We start from the raw sequence: 18872 nt of genomic DNA, 5'->3' as shown, positions 1-18872 counted from the left end.
CACTCAGACACGTCTTGGATGTAAAAGAGGTTTTATTTCTTTGACAGTCCTTTTTATATTTTGAAAGGGAAAGAAGGTTAGGACCAGGACACCTTTAAGTAGTTGCAATTTCAAATGGCAGACACCGAGACTTCAACAGGAGAATAGACGTACAGGGAAAAGCCTCAGCAAGGTCCTACTTCTGCACATGCAGGATTGCTGTCTCCTTTGGCAACAGTTCCTAACTCAAAGTAACAGTTCTCTCAGCTGTACTACAACTTCTCCTTGTAGTTCTTTAGCTCCTTGAGCTCCTGGTCTCTCACTGGACCCTCTGATTCACTGTTTCTGAATCCCGTGAGCTCCTCAAGGCTTTTGCGGTGGTATTTCTCAAGCGTCACCCACTCTTCTCTGCTGGGTCCCTAGCTTGTCACTTTGGATACCTTCAAGCTTCACCCCTGCTGACCAGCTCGGTCCCTAGCTTGACACACAAGGCTGCTCTGCAAGTGTCACCTCCGCTGGTTGGGTCCTTGACTTAATCACCACCTGAAGTTTCCCGATTCTCCACCTGCCCATTCGGTCAGAATACTGCTCCAGTACTTGTTTCAATTACTCACTGTGGTCTCTGGTAAAGCTGCTTGGTCCCTTAGTGGCAACAGCTTCCCTTCTACCTTCAACCATGACCGGTTCTCCGGCCGGCAGAACCGGCACTTTTGGTTGGACTGCAAGCCGCAACCCTGCTATGCCCTCTTACTTCTGGATAGGCCCTCACACAGCCTGGCAGCCTGATGCCCCAAGATAGGCTCAATCTCTGGCCTAGCAGCCTGGGGCAGATGATACACGTTCACCCAGACGACGCTCTGGGTGGCACACAAGAACCTGAATCATCTGACCACATCTGAATATATATATAGGCTCTCCCAGCAGGCCAAGGGATTCAACAAAATCCCTTCCCATTGGCTGAGATACCCCATATACACATAACCTGACCTTGAGTTGTCCTTCTCAATCTAATACCTCCAAGTACTCGGTCACCTGGTGGTAGAAGAGGAAAGTACAACCAGGCCAAACTTAGGGAGAAGTCAATGGATCCTTAGTAATTAACTGCAGTAGCTACTCCTGACACGGAATTTTGTGAGGAGCTCCTTGACTAAACCCCAGGGAGCTACACTGACATTTATTTTTTTGGGGCATTTTCCCTTTTACTGACACCTGCCCCTGAGGCATTTTCCTCTTATTGACCCCTAGAGCTGGAGCATTTCTTTTTCTCTTACTGATCCCATCCCTAGGGCATGTTTACACTTGCTGACCCCTAACGCTTGAGCTTTTTTTTTTCTTACTGACCCCATTCCTGGAATATTTTTCCTCTTACTGACCCCTAACCCTGGGGCATTTCCCTCTTACTGACCCCTAAACCTGGGGCAATTTTACATTTTACTAACCTCCTATCTCTGGGGCATTTTTACACTTACTGACCCCTATTCCTGGAATATTTTTCCTCTTACTGACCCCTATCTCTGGATATTTTTGCCAGTGGCCACAGTTTGAGGGCTGTAATCTAAAGCAGGACAGACTAGGCTGTTGTTCAGCCAATTCTGGCTAAATGGGCTTAAATTTGAGCTGTGGGTGGCCCTGTTGGTACCACCTGGCTCAACAAAATTAAAATGTTCAACTGATTTGTGTGCAAGGAGCCAGGTGGAAGATTGTTGGCCAAACAGTGATTCCAATCAGATGCAGTAACTGCTAAATACAATAGCCATCAGGGGAGATTTCGTCATCCATGCTGAAGAGCGCAGAGGAATGTCATAGCTCAGTTGCTTGTTGGTTTTAGAACACGGGTATCCAAATTTTCTAAACAAAGGGCCAGCTTACTGTCCTTCAAACTTTAGGGGGGCCGGGCTGTGGCCAGTGGGAGTAGAAAATGTACTGGCGTCAGTGGGAGGTAACAATGCCCCATCATTGGTATTAGGGGGAGTAATAGTGCTAAATTGTTGGTGTCAATGTTAGGAATAGTGCCCCATAACCTGGTGTCAGTAGGAGGAATTGTGCCGCACCATTGGTATCAGTGGGAGGAGTAGTGTGCCATCGTTGGTGTCAGTGGTAGGAATAGTGGCCCACCATTGGTATCAGCGGGAGGAGTAGTGCCCCAGTGTTGGTGTCAGTGGGAGGACTAGTGCTCCATCATGGGTTTCAATGGGAGGAATAATTCCCCTATCATTTGTGTCAGCGGGAGGAATAGTATCCAATCATTGGGGTCAGTGGCAGAAACTTTGCCCCACTGTTGAATCCTGACAGTGGGGGGGGGGGGGGAATAATGCTCCAAGAGCCGGATAAAGGCAGGAAAAGGGTCACATCTGGCCCCTGAGCCGCAGTTTGGAGACCACTGGTTTAGAAAACCAAATTACTCCAAATTTAAAGAGAAACACATGTGTTTGTGAGATCTATGATTCATTTTTTTCTTTTTTTCTTTTTTTATAAAACATTGATGGGGTCCCCAGTGGGAACTATACCTCAGGCTCATCAATCAGAGCTTGGATCAATCAGGAGATGAGTCAATAGGTAGCTATGCTCCTAAAATATTTATCCTTCCCTATTTAATTTCTAGAATAAAAGCTGCTTAGGTACTTTACATGTGTGTGTATGAGGATGGGCAGTGTGTGTAGTGTATGTTTACCGACTCATACTTCAGTTGTTATGGGGATGATACATTTGGTTACCACACCCGGTGTGTGTTCAGGAATCAGACTGCTTTCACCTGCAATTAATATAAGTTGTCTTGGACGAGAGGAATTTCATTTTTTTTTATAAAAATGTCTCCGGGACAGGGTGAGTGATAACAAGAAATTACATTTGCACTTTACAGGAAAGTCAATATAAATGCTAAAACGAAAAAAAAAAAAAACTAAAACTGATGTTTGTTAGATTTTTTTTTTTTTTGCTGAGTGCGTCTTTGTATGGTATAAGATTATTTAAGCCTTTATGAAGGTTTTTTTTTTTTTAGATGTGTATGTTGCTAGCTTAAAAGTTCAGTATAACCAAATGAATACATATTTTTTGCATAATTGCTGATAAATCAAATTACATGATCTCTTGTTATAGCTTTTGCTTACTAAGACTTCTGCTTCATAATGTTAAAGCTGAACACCAAGAAAATAGCTAAATATGCAGATAAAATACAAATATGACAGCTGTTTTACTTGTCCGTAAACTGGACAGTGATGGGTGAAGCAAGAGACTGATGAGCTGGTGTCTCTGCTCTCTCCTTCTGTTAGTGTGCTGCTTGCAATGCAACACAATTGACTGGCTCCTTGTGCTGCTTCTCCCCCATTCTGATTTCTGCTGTACAGGGCTGATAGACTGCTGTATGCATTTAACCAGTTGCCGCCTGCCCACAGTACATTTGCGGGTAGCATTGGCAGGCTGAATCATGTACAGTGCCTTGAAAAAGTATTCATACTCCTTGAAAATTTCCACATTTTACCATGTTATAACCAAAAACATAAATGTATTTCATTGGAATTTTATGTGATAGACCGACACAAAGTGGCACATAATTGTGAAGTGGAAGGAAAATGATAAATGGTTTTCAAATGTTTTACAAATAAAGTGTGAAAATTGTGGGGGTACATTTGTATTCAGCCCCCCTGAGTCAACACTTTGTAGAACCTCCTTTCTCTGCAATTACGGCTGCAAGTCTTTTTGGGGACGTCTCTACCAGTTTTGCACATCTAGAGAGGGAAACTTTTGCCCATTCTTCTTTGCAAAATAGCTCAAGCTCTGTCAGATTGTGAGTGTGGCATGCATTTGTATTGAGCACCCTTTATTTTTTATTTATTTATTTCAGTTACTTATATAGCGCCATAAATGTACGCAGTGCTTTACATATACATTGTACATTAACATCTGTCCCTACCCTCCAGGAGCTTACAATCTAAGGTCCCTAACTTACATTCACACATACTAGGGACAGTTTAGACAGGATCCAATTAACCCACCCGCATGTCTTTGGAGTGTGGGAGGAAACTGGAGGAAACCTACGCAGGCACAGGGAGAACATGCAAACTCCAGGCAGGTAGTGTTGTAGTTGGGATTTGAACCAGTGACCCTTCTTAGTGCTAGGTGAAAGTGCTACCCACTACACCACTGTGCCACCCATTACTCTGATACCTGTAACTAAAATCTAGTGGAACCCATTGCCTTCACCTAATTAGTAAATAGAGTCCATCTGTGTGTAATTTAATCTCAGTATAAATACAGCTGTTCTGTGAAGCCCTCAGAGGTTTTTTAAAGCATTTTAGGGACCAAACAGCATCACGGAGGCCAAGGAACACACCAGACTGGTCAGGGATAAAGTCATGGAGACATTTAAAGCAGGGTTAGGTTATAAAAATGATCCCAAGCTTTGAACATCACATGGAGTACTGTTCAATCCATCGTCCAAAAATGGTCCACCTAAACTGACAGACTGGGCAAGGAGAGCATTAAACAGAGAAGCAGCCAAAGGCTCATGGTAACTCTGGAGGAGCTGCAGAGATCCACAGCTCAGGTGGAAGAATCTGTTCACAGGACAACTATTAGTCGTACACTCCACAAATCTTTATGGAAGAGTGGCAAGAAGAAAGCCATTGTTGAAAGAAGTCCCATTTGCAGTTTGCCAGAAACCATGTGGGGGACACAGCAAACATGTGAAAGAAGGTGCTCTGGTCAGATGAGACCAAAATTGAACTTTTTGGCCTAAAATCAAAATGCTATGTGTGGTGGAAAACTAACTCTGCACATCACCCTGAACACACCATCCCCACCGTGAAACATGGCGGTGGCAGTATCATGTTGTAGTGATAATGTTCTTCAGCAGAGACAGGGAAGTTTGTCACAGTTGATGGATAGAGCCAAATTAGCCTAGGTTTACATTGCAGCGGCTTAGAAATCGCATGAGTTAAGCTGAACTCACATAATTTCAACCCGGCAATGCAGTCTGACTTCGGGGGCGTTTTGACAGACATCTGTGCGGGTTCCTGCACAGATGTCTATTGAAATCGCATCAAAGTCTCCAAAAGTAGTATAGGACCTATAACGGTGCAAAGTCGGCGTCGCACCGATTTAAACGGTGCTATTGGCAGCAATAGCTGCTGATTTGGCATGCGATTTGACATGTCAAATTGCATGCCAAATTGGTCCAATGTGAAACTGGTATGGACTGGTAGGGGGAACCTACGCCGTTTTTTCTTTGATTTTTACTCTATATTGTCGGGAACTTGCCGAGCAATTTTAAGTGACATTTTTTCCTTTAGAAATATAATTTTTGCTGCAGTACAGTAATAAACATGGGAAAGATGCGCTACTTTACAGGCATACTAAGGACAACCCCCAGGCATGATGTTTAAAAAGATTTTTTTAATTTTATTGTTTCACTTTAAGCATTATTAAAATCACTGTTCCTAAAAAAAAACGTTTTAAAAACATTTTTTCCAATTACATGTCCCCTGGTCCCCTACACATTTTTCGGCAAAGAGCTTGCATATAAGTCTTCAGTGAGAACTTTGGATTTTGTTTGAGCCCCATTGACTTGCACTATTTCCGCATATGTGATCTGACAGGCATGTTTGCCGGCATTAGCGCTGCCTACCATTTGCATTAGCACCCAGTTTCTGAGAGTTGAAGTCTTACTTGGCCTTAATTGGGCTCTATTTTCTGGGACTGCAGGATCATTTTTCAGCGCTATAGTAAATAACCCTCTATACATTCCACACAAACCAATTAATAAACACTTACTGGGATTTTTTTTTTTTACCAAAGGAATGTAGCAGAATATGTTTATGGATATGGATATGTTTTACAACAGAAAGTAGAAATTTGAATATCGTTTCAGTTTTTTTTTTTTTCACATTTTTTAGTTTTTGCTTATATGATAAAAAAAAAAAACAGTGGTGATCAAATACCACCAAAAGAGCGCTCTGTTTGTCTGAAAAAAATTATATAAATTTAATTTGCGTACAGTGTGACCTCATTACCGTGCAATTGCCAGTTAAAATAGCACAGTGCCTAATAGCAAAAAATGCCCTGGTCATGAAGGGGTAAAACCTTCTGGAGCTTAAGTGGTTAGCAATATGACGGCGGCAAAGTGGTTTAGTTATCCTGATCGTATGTCATATGACATGACCAGGATAACAAGCCGAAACGTGCCCGCGGGGGCATGCAACCCATCGATCGGAGGTGCTGTGTGTCATTCTCAAACACCGCAACTCCGATCATGGTATGGAGCCTCTGATAGAGGCTTCTTACCACATGATCAGCTGTGACCAATCACAGCTGATCATTGTGTGAACCAGGAAGTGCCGGTAAACTGTATTCGTTGGTTCACGCTGACAGGGAGAGGCGATCACAGGGAGAGGTGATCACAGGGAGAGCCGATCAGCAGCTCTCCCTGTCAGAGGGGGGTCTGTGCTGATAATCAGTACATTGATAGTGCAGCCCCCATCAGATGTGCCCATCAGCTGCCAATCAGTACCCATTACCTGCCAGCCTGTGCTCCACTAAAAACGCCTGCCAGTGCCCAAAAAAGTGTCAATCAATGCCAATAATAGTGAAAATCAGTGCCCCATCAGTAATGCCTGTCAGTGCCCTTCAGATGCCACTCAGTAATGGCTGTCAGTAGCTCCTCATCAGTGCTGCCTATCCAGTGCCACCTATCAGTGCCCATCAGTTTGTTTATTTTTTCAAAATTGTCGGCCTTTTTTTGTTTATAGTGCAAAAAGTAAAAACCGCAAAGGTGATCAAATACCTCCAAAAGAAATCTCTATTTGTGGGAAAAAAAATGTTGTTTGGGTACAGTGGTGCATGACTGCGCAATTGTCATACAAATTGCGACAGCACTGAAAGCTGAAAATTGTCCTGGGCCGGAAAGGGGGAAAATGGCCGGTATTGAAGTGGTTAAGATATATTTTATGATGTATTAATAAATACAGCACTGCATTAAAGCGGAACTTTTTTCATCTTTCCATCTATTAAATCCTCTGCCCTTTTTGTTTTAACTTTGGATATGCAGCTCACTTCCTGTTTCTTGTCTGGTCATTAGCCTAGGCTTATGACATCATGCAAAGCTCTCTCTCTCACTCTTGTGAGATTTTGCCATGAAGGGAGGGGGGTATGAGTCATAAGAGGGCCAATGAGAGCTGCAGAGCTGGAGGCGTGCCTCTGTGTGTCTGTGTAAATCCAGTAAGTGAACAGGCAGCAGCTTCAGCTGCCCACAGTTAAAATGATTGTAGCCAGACTCAGTGGAAGAAGATTTCTGCAGAATATTTGGCAAGTACAGAATCACAGTATATATAAAATAATATGCAAAGTGGTTGTAGGGAAGCTTCAGAATGGCAAAGATGTTTTTATTACAAATTATGTGAGCAGAGTACAGTTCCTCTTTAAGTTTGTGTTTTTTATATGTTTTTGGAGTTTGACTTTAGGCTGTATTGACACCTATGCATTTTTAGTGCTTATTACATTTTGTAGATTTGCACTACAGAACGTGTTCCATAGGAAACCATGTTAAATGGACTGTAATGTAAATCTGAAAAGATGCATAGGTGTCAATCCAGCCTTAAAGGAAACCTGTGCAGACAAAAACATTGAAGCTGCAATTACAAACCTCCTTTTGGAATTGTTAGTTATCTGGCTTTCATTGTTTTTAAGAAGTTGAGCTACTGATGTGGAACAAGCATGTAGTACATTTTGTCAAAGTGAAATTAGCACTTCTGATTTGAATGCTTGTTCAGGTCAATGGCTCGGAAAGCGTTGAGGTTACTGGGCCAGCATGATAGCCAAATAGCCAGCTTTTTAATAGAGTTTTGGGTTTCTGCCCCCTCTGGGGTCAACAATTTGTGTTTTGGTCATTCGTCAGAAGTCTTGTTCTGAGGAAGCTACTTTGCGAAACGCGTCAACCATAGGTTTCTGACACCTCAACCATTTTTTGTAACCAATATGAAGTATTAAATGTTTTTAATATGTATTTCTATTTTTGTAATAAAAATATTGAAAAGTATTAATCTTCTATCTTCTTCCTGGCACTGTGATAATCCGTCATGCTGGTTCTCTCTTTTTTATATAAATTGAATAGGATGAGGTACCCCCTTTAGTTTTCTGTCCATTTTTTTTGTCCGCTTTTTAATAGGTCAGCAAAGCCAGCCTACATATTCCCTCAAGACAGGGATCCTTTAAAGCGAAACTTTACCCATAACAACTTGATAAAAAATGTCTTTAGCAAGGAACATACATTCCAGATGAATAACCATGCTTCTAAAATTAATGTATGCCGTAAATTGCCTCCAGAATTGCTCATGTTTTCTTCTTGCAAGAAGCTGCCATTTTGCTGAAGACAAGAACCCCTGAGCAGCAGTAAATCTTTAGGCTGTCAGCAGATCAGCCTCTAGTGGCTCTGTGCACAGTGCAAAAAAATAGAGAGCAAACTGAGCATGTGTAAGGTTGTGTATTACTGTGTTTTAACCACTTAACCACTTTCAGACCGGACCATTTTGCTGGTAAATGACCAGAGGTCTTTTTACACTTTGGCACTGCGCTGCTTTAACTGGTAATTGCGCGGTCATGCAATGTTGTACCCAAACGAAATTTGCGTCCTTTTCTTCCCACAAATAGAGCTTTCTTTTAAAGGTATTTGACTGACTCTGCGATTTTTATTTTTTGCGATATAAACGTAAAAAGACCGCAAATTTTGAAAAAAAATGATATTTTCTACTTTTTGTTATTTGAAAAATCCAATAAACTCAATTTTAGTCATACATTTAGGCCAAAATGTATTCAGCCACATGTCTTTGGTAAAAAAAAAGTCAATAATTGTATATTTATTGGTTTGCGCAAAAGTTGTCACATCTACAAACTAAGGTATGTTTTCTGGAATTTACGCAGCTTTTAGTTTACGACTGCCTATCTCATTTCTTGAGGTGCTAAAATGGCAGGGCAGTACAAACCCCCCCCAAATGACCCCATTTTGGAAAGTAGACCCCCTAAGGAAATTGATAAGTGGCATGTTGAGCCCATTGAATATTTTATTTTTTTGCCTCAAGCGATTGAATAATGACAAAAAAAAATAATTTTTTTTTTTACACAAAGTTGTCACTAAATGATATATTGCTCACACATGCTATGGGCATATGTGAAATGACACCCCAAAATAAATTCTGCTGCTTCTCCTGAGTACGGGGATACCACATGTGTGGGATTTTTTGGGAGCCTAGCCGCGTACGGGGCCCCGAAAGCCAAGAACCGCCTTCAGGTTTTCTAAGGGCGTAAATATTTGACTTCACTCCTCACTACCTATTACAGTTTTGAAGGCCATAAAATGCCAAGATGGCACAAAACCCCCACAAATGACCCCATTTTAGAAAGTAGACACCCCAAGCTATTTGCTGAGAGGCATGTTGAGTCCATGGAATATTTTATATTTTGCCACAAGTTGCGGGAAAATTACAAACTTTTTTTTTTTTTTCACAAAGTTGTCACTAAATGATATATTGCTCACGCATGCCATGGGCATATGTGAAATGACACCCCAAAATAAATTCTGCTGCTTCTCCTGAGTACGGGGATACCACATATGTGGGACTTTTTGGGAGCCTAGCCGCGTACGGGGCCCCGAAAACCAAGCACCGCCTTCAGGCTTTCTAAGGGCGTTACAGTTTTGAAGGCCATAAAATGCCAAGATGGCACAAACCCCCCCCAAATGACCCCATTTTGGAAAGTAGACACCCCTAAATTTAGGGGTACACTAGTGAGACTAGGTAATAAATGGCGGGTGCCCTGAAACTATAAAAAAATAACTAACCAACCAGCGTCACCTGTAACAGTTATATGGTGATCACTGGTGAAAGGGTTAACTAGGGGGCAATCAGGGGGCTTTATGCGGTAGTATATGGGGGTCCCTGGCCCTATAAAAAGCCGCGGCGAACCTAAATACCTACCTGCCTAACTAGCGTCACCTGTGACACTAATACAGCGATCAGAAAAACGATCGCTTATTAGGCTGGGTTCACACTGGAGCGATGCGGGAACGCCACGAATCCGCGGCGGGTTCCCGCATCGCATGCCTCCCGGCGGCAGTTCACACTGCCCTATGCGAACTGCTGGGAGTGTCAGTGAAATGTTAATGACACCCCCAGATCAGTTCGCATATCGCAGTGCGATCTGCAAACTCGGATCGCATGGTGTGAACACCCATGCGATCCGATTCTGCTGCGGACCAAAAAAAGGGTCCCGTGCGAGTTTGCGGCGGGTGCGGCGGGTGCAACGCGAATTCAGCCATACTATCTGTATGGCTGAACTCGAATCGCACAGAGATCGGATGTGATTTGCACTGCAGTGCGGTGCGAATCACATCCGTTCTCATAAACCGCTGCAATGTGAACCCAGCCTTAGTGACACTGGCGACGGGGGGTGATCACGGGGTTAAACCTTTATTGGGGGGGTTAGGGGGGTACCTTAGAACTAAAGGGGGCTAACCCTAACTGCCCTAACAGTTATTACAGTCACAAATGACACCAATGCAAAAAAAAAAAAAAAAAAATGCAATTGGTGTCACTGTGACTGGGGGGGGGGCAGGGGTAATTGGGGGGGTGATCGGGGGGTAAAGGGGGGGTGTGAGTGTGCCTGGCATGTTCTACTGTACGTGTGGTGTGTTGGTGCAACTCACCGATCCTCTCTCCTCGGTGCCGGAACAAAAAATACGGACACGGAGGAGAGATTACATCACTTCCTCTCCTGTGAGGAGAGGAAGTGATGTCGTGGAGCATTTCTATTCGTCGGGAGTGATCGCGAGGGGGTGGCCATGAATGAATGGCTGCCCCCTCATCCCGGATCGCTCCCGAACGAATGCCGACCGCCGCAGGCACCGGGGGGGGGGGCCCGATCGGGCCCTCCACCCGCGGGAAGGCAGGGACTTATATATACGCCCATATGCCTGCCCGTGCCATTCTGCCGACGTATATCGTCGTGCGGCGGTCGGCAAGTGGTTAAGGACCGCTTCACGCCGATGTACGTCAACAGAATGGCACAGCTGGGCACAGGCACATACAGGTACGTTGCCCTTTGAGAGCCCAGGCATGAGTCGCGCGTGCGCCGCCGGCGGCGCACTTGGTCCTGAGCTCCGTGACCGTGGCCACGGGACCCGCAGACTCAATCGCAGCCGGTGTCCTGCGATCGGGTCACAGAGCTGAAGAACGAGGAGAGGTAAGTGTAAACAAACCTCTCCTGTGCTTCCCTGTGTGGCTGTCACTGATCGTCTGTTCCCTGTTACATGCCAAGCCACGCCCCCAACAGTAAAAACACACACTTAACTCCTACACTGCCCCCTAGTGGTTAATCCCTTCACTGCCAGTGACATTTTTACTCGCACTGATCGCTGTATTAATGCCAATGGTCCCAAACATTTGTCAAAATTGTCCGACGTGTCCGCCATAATGTAGCAGTCACAATAAAAATCGCTGATCGCCGCCATTACTAGTTAAAAAAAATATTAATAAAAATGCCATAAAACTATCTCCTATTTTGTAGACACTATAACTTTTGCGCAAACCAATCAATAAACGCTTATTGCAATTTCTTTTTTTACCAAAAATATGTAGAAGAATATGTATCGGGCTAAACTGAGGGGAAAAAAAAAATTTATATATTTTTTGGGGATATTTATTATAGCAAAAAGTAAAAAAATATTGCATTTTCTTCAAAATTGTCGCTCTATGTTTGTTTATAGCGCAAAAAAGAAAAAACGCAGAGGTGATCAAACACCACCAAAAGAAAGCTCTATTTGTGGGTAAAAAAGGACGCCAATTTTGTTTGGGAGCCACGTCGCACGACCGCACAATTGTCAGTTAAAGCGATGCACTGCCGAATCGCAAAAAGGGGCCTGGTCCTTTAGCTAGAAAACGGTCCGGGGCTTAAGTGGTTATACAGTATAGGCACTTTTTTTTATGTTTGTATAACTTTACCTGCAAGAGGAGCCAGAATGAAGTGATCTATAAGGACTTCTTTTTCTGTCTAAAGTTACACTTTAAGTTCTGCTGAACTGTTATAATGATTGCAAAGGCAAACTATAGTGCCAGGCAACTCAGCACAGTAGTGCACATCTAAAACTAAAATATCAGTCTGTTGGGGGGGGCTCGTTGTTAGAATGGGGGAACCAGCATGCTACATCCCTATTTTAGATTTTCCAGTGTTTGCATAATGACACCATACAATGTGTGAGTTATTGCCCTCTCATGGCTGGAGGCCAAACTATTACACCGAGCCTCACACCAGAAGGATAATGTCACCGTGTCAGCGAATTGCACTTTTTTACAATTTTCTTTGACATATGTGTGAAGATGTGCCTGGGCTGCAGAGAATCATTTTTAACAATGCATAAATCATGTTTTGCTTGAATTTTTAAATTGCATGATGTATATGGAAATATTAATATCAGAAATTACCAAATAAATTGTAGTGATTCTATCATCACTAGAGATTAACAAAATTGCTTCCTCAGTGTGGATGGCCAAGATTCCGCCAAAGGGCCTGCAACTTGGATTCATGCTCTTTGGTTTATGTACAAAAGAGTTAATATTTTTGAATCTATGTTGATTCTGTATTACATTTCATTACAAATTATCTATTAGCTCCCAAGTCAGGTCCACAGATGTACGATTAACACTTCTTCTAAGGTTTATGATTTATTAATGAAAAAGTAAATTGACACTTATGCACATCCACATCAATATCTGACTTGCTAAATACATAAAACGCATCAATTTAGCCATATGTCTAATGGAAATGCACTTTGAGACGCGGCTAATCTACAAATGCAGGCGCCAAAACTCATTTTAAATATTATATTTTTTTTATTAATTCCCGAGTGATGTAGAAAAGTATTTAGAGCGCAGCTGGATTGATAGAAAGAAAGCACAGGGTCAGCATAAGAGTGAATGTATTGCTCTTTTCAGCAACATAGTCTACAAAAGATACTAAATTCAGAAGTTCTTCCAAAATAATGTGACAGTTGCCTTAAAGTGTCGTTCTGCCCCCAAAAACAAATTAAAAACCAGCAGCTACACATACTGCAACTGCTGGCTTTAACAATAGGACACTTACCTGTCCTGGAGCCCAGCGATGATGTCGGCACCGCAGCTGATGTTTCGATCAGCTGTTGAGTGCTGCCGCGCCATTGCGGGTAGGGGTACCTGGCAGTGAAGCCTTATGGCTTCATGCCAGGAACCCTACTGCGCATGCGTGAGGCTCCGCTCCTCTCTCCTACTGGCCCGGCAATAGGGAGAGGGGGAGGAGGAGAGGTGGCAATTGTGGCACCGGAGGGGGAGAGGAGACAAATGAGCGGAAGTTCCACTTTTGGATGGAACTCTGCTTTAAAGCAGAACTGAATGTATTTTACAAAAATGTGCAAACAAGCATAAAAATGATTAAAAAAAAACAGCTTTTGCAGCAGTACTTACCTTCCACTCATGTACCACAGTAATTCCTTTCCACCACTAGATGCTCCAGGTTGAATGATAGGCAGTGCCATTTAACTCTATTCCCCTGAGCCCTAGACTATCAAGGACCTGCCCCTTGGGGGGGGTAGGGCAGTATAGTCTCAGAGTATAGCTGCACTGAATGGTGCTCACACATCATTATGTGGGTGCCATTTGGTGCAGTAGTAAAGACTGCCCCCTGCCAGAAGAGAAGAGGAATGAACTATGACATCATCACACCAGACAGAAGACCCTAATGCCTTCAAATTCCCCAAAGAGACTGCTAAACAGGCCTCCCAGATATCACTGCATAATTAGTCTCAAAATCCTATTAGAAGAGTGTAGCAATGACCCCCTAAGGAGCGCTTGGATTTAACGGGCTCTCCTAGACTTCCAATGGGTCATCTGGCTTACTGCTGCCCAAAAACGCTGACTGACCCATCAATGGTGACTAAACAACAGTATCTCTCTGTCAATCTTCTTCTGCACATTTTATTGACTTAGTGTCTAAGGGAGAGAGGAATAGGAGTACATAATAACCCCAAACAGCTACAAAATCCCTCAGTTCAGTAGTATCTTGTAATATCTTTGCTTCTGCCAAGGGCTAATATAGAACTGAGTAAATCAGGAGGACATCTTATTTGAAATCTCCTCAGCCCCCTCATAGGATAGTAGTGAATATTTAAAGGAGAAGTATAGAGTATGTAAAAAAAAAAAACATACATGCTCACTTTCATGCATCAGCATTGTTTGGATACTGCAGCTCTGCCCTGCTGGCTCTAAGCCAGAGAACTGAGCAATCGCATGGTCACTCATTTCTCGGTTTGGCCATACTTCTATTTTAAGTAAAAGACCAACAATTTGCATCTGTGAACCCTTAAGCTGAGACCTGTAATGAACTAAGCAGCAGTCTCCCTTTAAAAGCCACCTGTGTGTACTTTAAGGCCCTAACCTAAACATAATTCCAATGTTAAGGCCTTGGCTCTGAAACTATATCCTCCGCAAGCAGCAAGCCTGGGAAGCAAAAGACCTCTGGGATCTTCTCACACTCCCTAGACAGCAGTCTTGGGAAGCAATATCGGAATCCCTCACTCACACATTGGACCATTCTACATTGGCTTCCCAAATATTTACATCCTTCCTTGGCCTACATCACTGGCAGCAGACCTCCTAGTGATTGGCCAGAGAGTAGCATAAAAATTAATAATGTTTATTCTTCCCTGTCTACCAGATAACACTTGTAACAAACAAATGGCCCCTGCGCCACCTATAACTGGCCTTCACAGTAAGGAGCACATGGAAGGGCAAACGCATGAAAGACAAAAACAGAACATTCCATACCTCAATTCACCAACCGGCCTGCTGACCAGCCAAATTAACCTGTCCAACAGTCTGCGTTAAAAACAGGGGTTTAGTTAGCACGCATTTACAAACGCATGTGTAAGCTGCAAGGCCTCTTCATGGCACCCATGGCATGCATGCGTTTTCAAATGCGTACTAACTGAACTCCTGTTTTTAAAGCAGATTGTTGGACAGGTTAATTTGGTTGGTCAGCAGACTGGTTGGTGAGTTCAGCTATGGAATGTTCTGTTTTTGTCTTACCAGATAACACTTCCCAGAAGAAGCCAGAAGTAAACAATGTCCTTGGCCTATGGAAAATCCAGCATACTTAGAAAACAATAACAATAGGAGCTCATGCTAGCTGCAGCCTAGCTGCAAATACTACATTTAGACTAGGGACACTTCACCTTATGGTAGAGTTGTTACATGTGCAGCACCCTCAGCAAGTTTTTCACCAATACTAACTCTTTTAGTTTTAATATTTTTTATTGATTTTCAACAAATTATAGTGACATAATGTAGCATTGTTACAGTAGTGTTTATCATGTAAGGGTAAGAGATTTCCATTACAGTTTACATCAACAGTAGACTTCAATGGCGTTACATGTCAACTTTCAAAAGTACAGCTTTCTGATTTGTGTTATTTATAGCCTCACCCAAACATTTATTAGTTTTAACTTTCCTAACTTGAACAAACTAAACCAATTGAACAAACTATTCACCACATTCAGGACCAAAGGAGGCAGGAGAAGATTCCCTTTATAACAAATTGAGTTTTGTCATTGTTCAGCATAACTCCTATGCCAATCTGACCACAGCTTCCATTGTAAAGCAGCAGCTCCAAAGCGGTTTTGTGATGAGGCAAACAGCAGTACGTATGTGGCATGGGTGTGGGTCGTCATGATTATTTCTTTTATGGAGGGGGTAGAGTGATCTTTCCAGTGTCGGGCCAGGACCAGTCTGGCACTCAGCAGGACTTTGATAGCTACTGTCCTGATATCTGCCGGGAGTGTCTCGATAGAGAAAAGAGAGCCAGTTCTGGAGAGATGCGTATGTGAACTTTCAGAATTTGACCCAGTAGGTGGAAGACTTCTTTCCAAAAGGTAGCTATCACTGGACAGGACCATAGAATATGATAGAGAGTTCCCATCATCCCGCATAATCTCCAGCATAGTGCAGAGGAGTGTGGGATGAATTTTGCTATCCTGTGTGGGGTCAAGTACCACCTGAGTGATACTTTTTGTAGCCGCATATGTCATGCTGAAAGCCTTTTGCCATTGATCAGGAGTAAGGGAGATCACCAATTCTTCCTCCAATGCTAACATAGCAGATGTTTTGGTGTACACATCTTTATTGCTAAGTATCTTGTAAAACAATGTTACACCTTTGATTTTGGTAGTGGGACTAGAATAGTATTGTGCTATATTCCACGGTAAGGATATGGCAGTATCTGGACGTGAGTGGAGGAAGTGAGCAATTTGTAGATAGGTATAGTAGTCACTAGAGGTTAAATCGAATTCTATTTGAAGGGCCCTAAACGTTTTAGGGGTCAGACCTATCATTATGTCGTCTACAACCTTAGGTCCTTTTGCAGCCGACCTCTTTACATTCAAATCAGGCATTGCAATGGACAAGCTTTGTATTGGCAGGGAGATTGTTACATTCTTGGTATGCTGATGTGGGGAGTCGACCAATATTTCCCATGCTTTTAAAGATGCTAGGACCGTAGGGGACAGAGTTTTTGGTGTTGGGATGTAATATCGACTTGTCAGCAGTAAGTGGTGTAAGTTGTGGCTGTGAATTTGGGAACTTTCTATGTCTAACCATCTGTGTTTATTGGTTCCTGGAAACCATGCCTTGAGCTGAGTTAATAAGGTGGCTATGTAATAGTCCTTCAAGTTTACCATACCCACTCCTCCTACCCTCCGGGTCGTAACCAGCCATGAGAAAGTGCATCTCACTCTATTCCCTTGCCAAATGTAATGACTAATTATAGATTGGGCAGTGGTGAAGAAAGAGTTAGGTTCGGGTTCTAAACAGGTATATTAGCTGCAGTAAATTCATAATTTTAAAAGCCGCTAATCTGCCTGTCCAGGAGAGTTCTGTTCTAGCTAAGTTTCGAAGCTGCAATTTTAGTTTGTCTATAAATGGGACATAATTGGCCTTGTAAAGGTCATATGCTTTGGGTGTTAGAATGGTACTGTCAGGGAAATAGCCGCAATCTCGCGAGGCACGTTCGTGTTAGCGCGCGTCGGCGCCCACGTAAACGCATAGTAGTTTCTAAACGAACGACCGACGCTACGCCTAACCGGGCGGGCATGCGCAGGGATGTTACGAGTACTCTACGTAGCCGTACGATCGCCCCGACGCGCCCACGACGTGACCCGGTCATCTCGTCTATTTAAACGTTCACCTGACAGAGCCGCATCGCTGGATTATCGTCAGCTCTCCTGTGTACCTGTGCCTGTGATCCTTGTTGACTTGACCTCCTGTGTACCGACCCGGCTTGTTTAACCTGCTCCTGTTGTTCTCCTGGCTTCTACCCTTGGCTTGTACCCGACGTTCCCTGTCTGCTTCCTGCACCCGATCTCGGCTTGGCTCAGACTCCTGCTTCCGGTCTCATCTAAATCTCCGAGGACTGACCTCCCGTGTTTGAACCTCAGCTTGGTTTGACCTCTCTACTGAACTTCCTAGCACGGTTGCCCCGGACTCCTGTTCACCAGGCCCTTGTCCTCTGCTGCTGCTACCTGGCAACCTGTGCTACTGTGGGCATTGCATCCCTGTATCACCTTCAGGGTTGTGCTGCACTCGGCCGCAAGGGGAGCCCTCTCAGCATCTCGGCCTCATCTCCCGGATGTGACAGTATAATCCAGCCATGTCAGAGGCCGACAGAGGCAACTCCCCAGAAGAAGCCATTCTACAAGAAGTTATGGCTCTTACGCCAGCTATTCAGGAACTCCAGGAAAGTTATCTTTGGCTGAAGGAACGTCTACAGCACTGTCTCGAATTGCCCACCTCTCCTGGCCAAGTACCTGCTCCAGTAGTCTCAACCGCTCCAGAACCACGAGTTCCAGCCCCAAAGCGTTTTTATGGGGACCGAAAGAAATTCCGATCCTTCAGAAACTCATGTTTTCTATACTTCTCCCTGCAACCTCAGACCTTTTCCTCTGAAGTAACCAAGGTGGGGTTCACCATTTCACTGTTAAGAGACGATCCCCAGACATGGGCCCATGGCCTGCTGGAACACCGCAGCCCTTCGGTAGAAACTCTGGATCTGTTCTTCGAAGCCATGGCACGCCTATACGATGACCCTTTTCGGACGGCAACAGCTGAGGCAAACTTGTACGCCCTTCGCCAGGGCAAGCGACCCGCAGAGGACTATACAGCAGAATTCCGCATATGGAGTACTGACTCCGGTTGGAATGAAGCAGCACTCAGATATCAATATCGGATGGGGTTGTCCGAAGCTCTTAAAGACGAGCTAGCCAGATTAGAGGTTCCCTCTACCCTCGAGGATCTTATCCAACTCACCATCCAGCTAGACAGGCGTCTTCGGGAACGTCAGTCCGAACGTGCTCGGATTCCCTGTTCTTCCCAGGCTCCACCTTCGGTTCACCCAGCAATGACTGCTGTCCCGTATAACATGCCCCGTCCCGCCTTAACCTCTGAAGAAAGACTGTATCGCCGACAGGCACGCCTTTGTTTCTATTGTGGGGAATCAGGACATTTCATAGACAATTGCCCTACAAGACCAAGTAGACCTGTCCTCTGTACCCCATTTCACCTACAGGTGACAAGGTTGGCCTCCACCCACGTCACCCTTCCGGTCACTTTGATGGTAGCAGGCAAGAGGGTCCCGCTACAGGCAATACTTGACTCTGGCGCCTGTAGCTGTTTTCTGGATCTAGCCCTGGCTAAAAGTCTGGCCCTTCCACTCAACCTCAAGAAGCAGAGATTGACCGTGCACCTGGCCGATGGCTCCTTACCTAGCTCTGGCCATGTTACCAAAGAAACCATACCCATCCTAACGATCACTGATTCAGGTCATCGGGAATT

The 18872-nt window shown here is 44.0% G+C and overlaps 1 protein-coding gene across 1 annotated transcript in view; it reads left to right on the top strand.

Annotated features, from left to right (window-relative positions):
• The first annotated feature begins 2674 nt into the window (after positions 1 to 2674).
• Positions 2675 to 18872, top strand: part of LOC143986675 (spermatogenesis-associated protein 7 homolog) — a 273557-nt gene continuing 257359 nt past the window's right edge. Inside the window, exon 1 of the mRNA XM_077485081.1 lies at positions 2675 to 2802. Within this exon, the coding sequence (XP_077341207.1) occupies positions 2787 to 2802 (16 nt within the window). The 5' untranslated portion in view covers positions 2675 to 2786. The remainder of the gene's footprint in view (positions 2803 to 18872) is intronic.

The sequence above is a fragment of the Lithobates pipiens genome, unplaced genomic scaffold, assembly GCF_037356315.1.
Source record: "Lithobates pipiens isolate NorthernLeopardFrog02 unplaced genomic scaffold, aLitPip1_a1.2 Scaffold_18, whole genome shotgun sequence".
Classification (NCBI taxonomy): Eukaryota; Metazoa; Chordata; class Amphibia; order Anura; family Ranidae; genus Lithobates; species Lithobates pipiens.
This window is presented reverse-complemented; position numbering and strand designations above follow the sequence as displayed.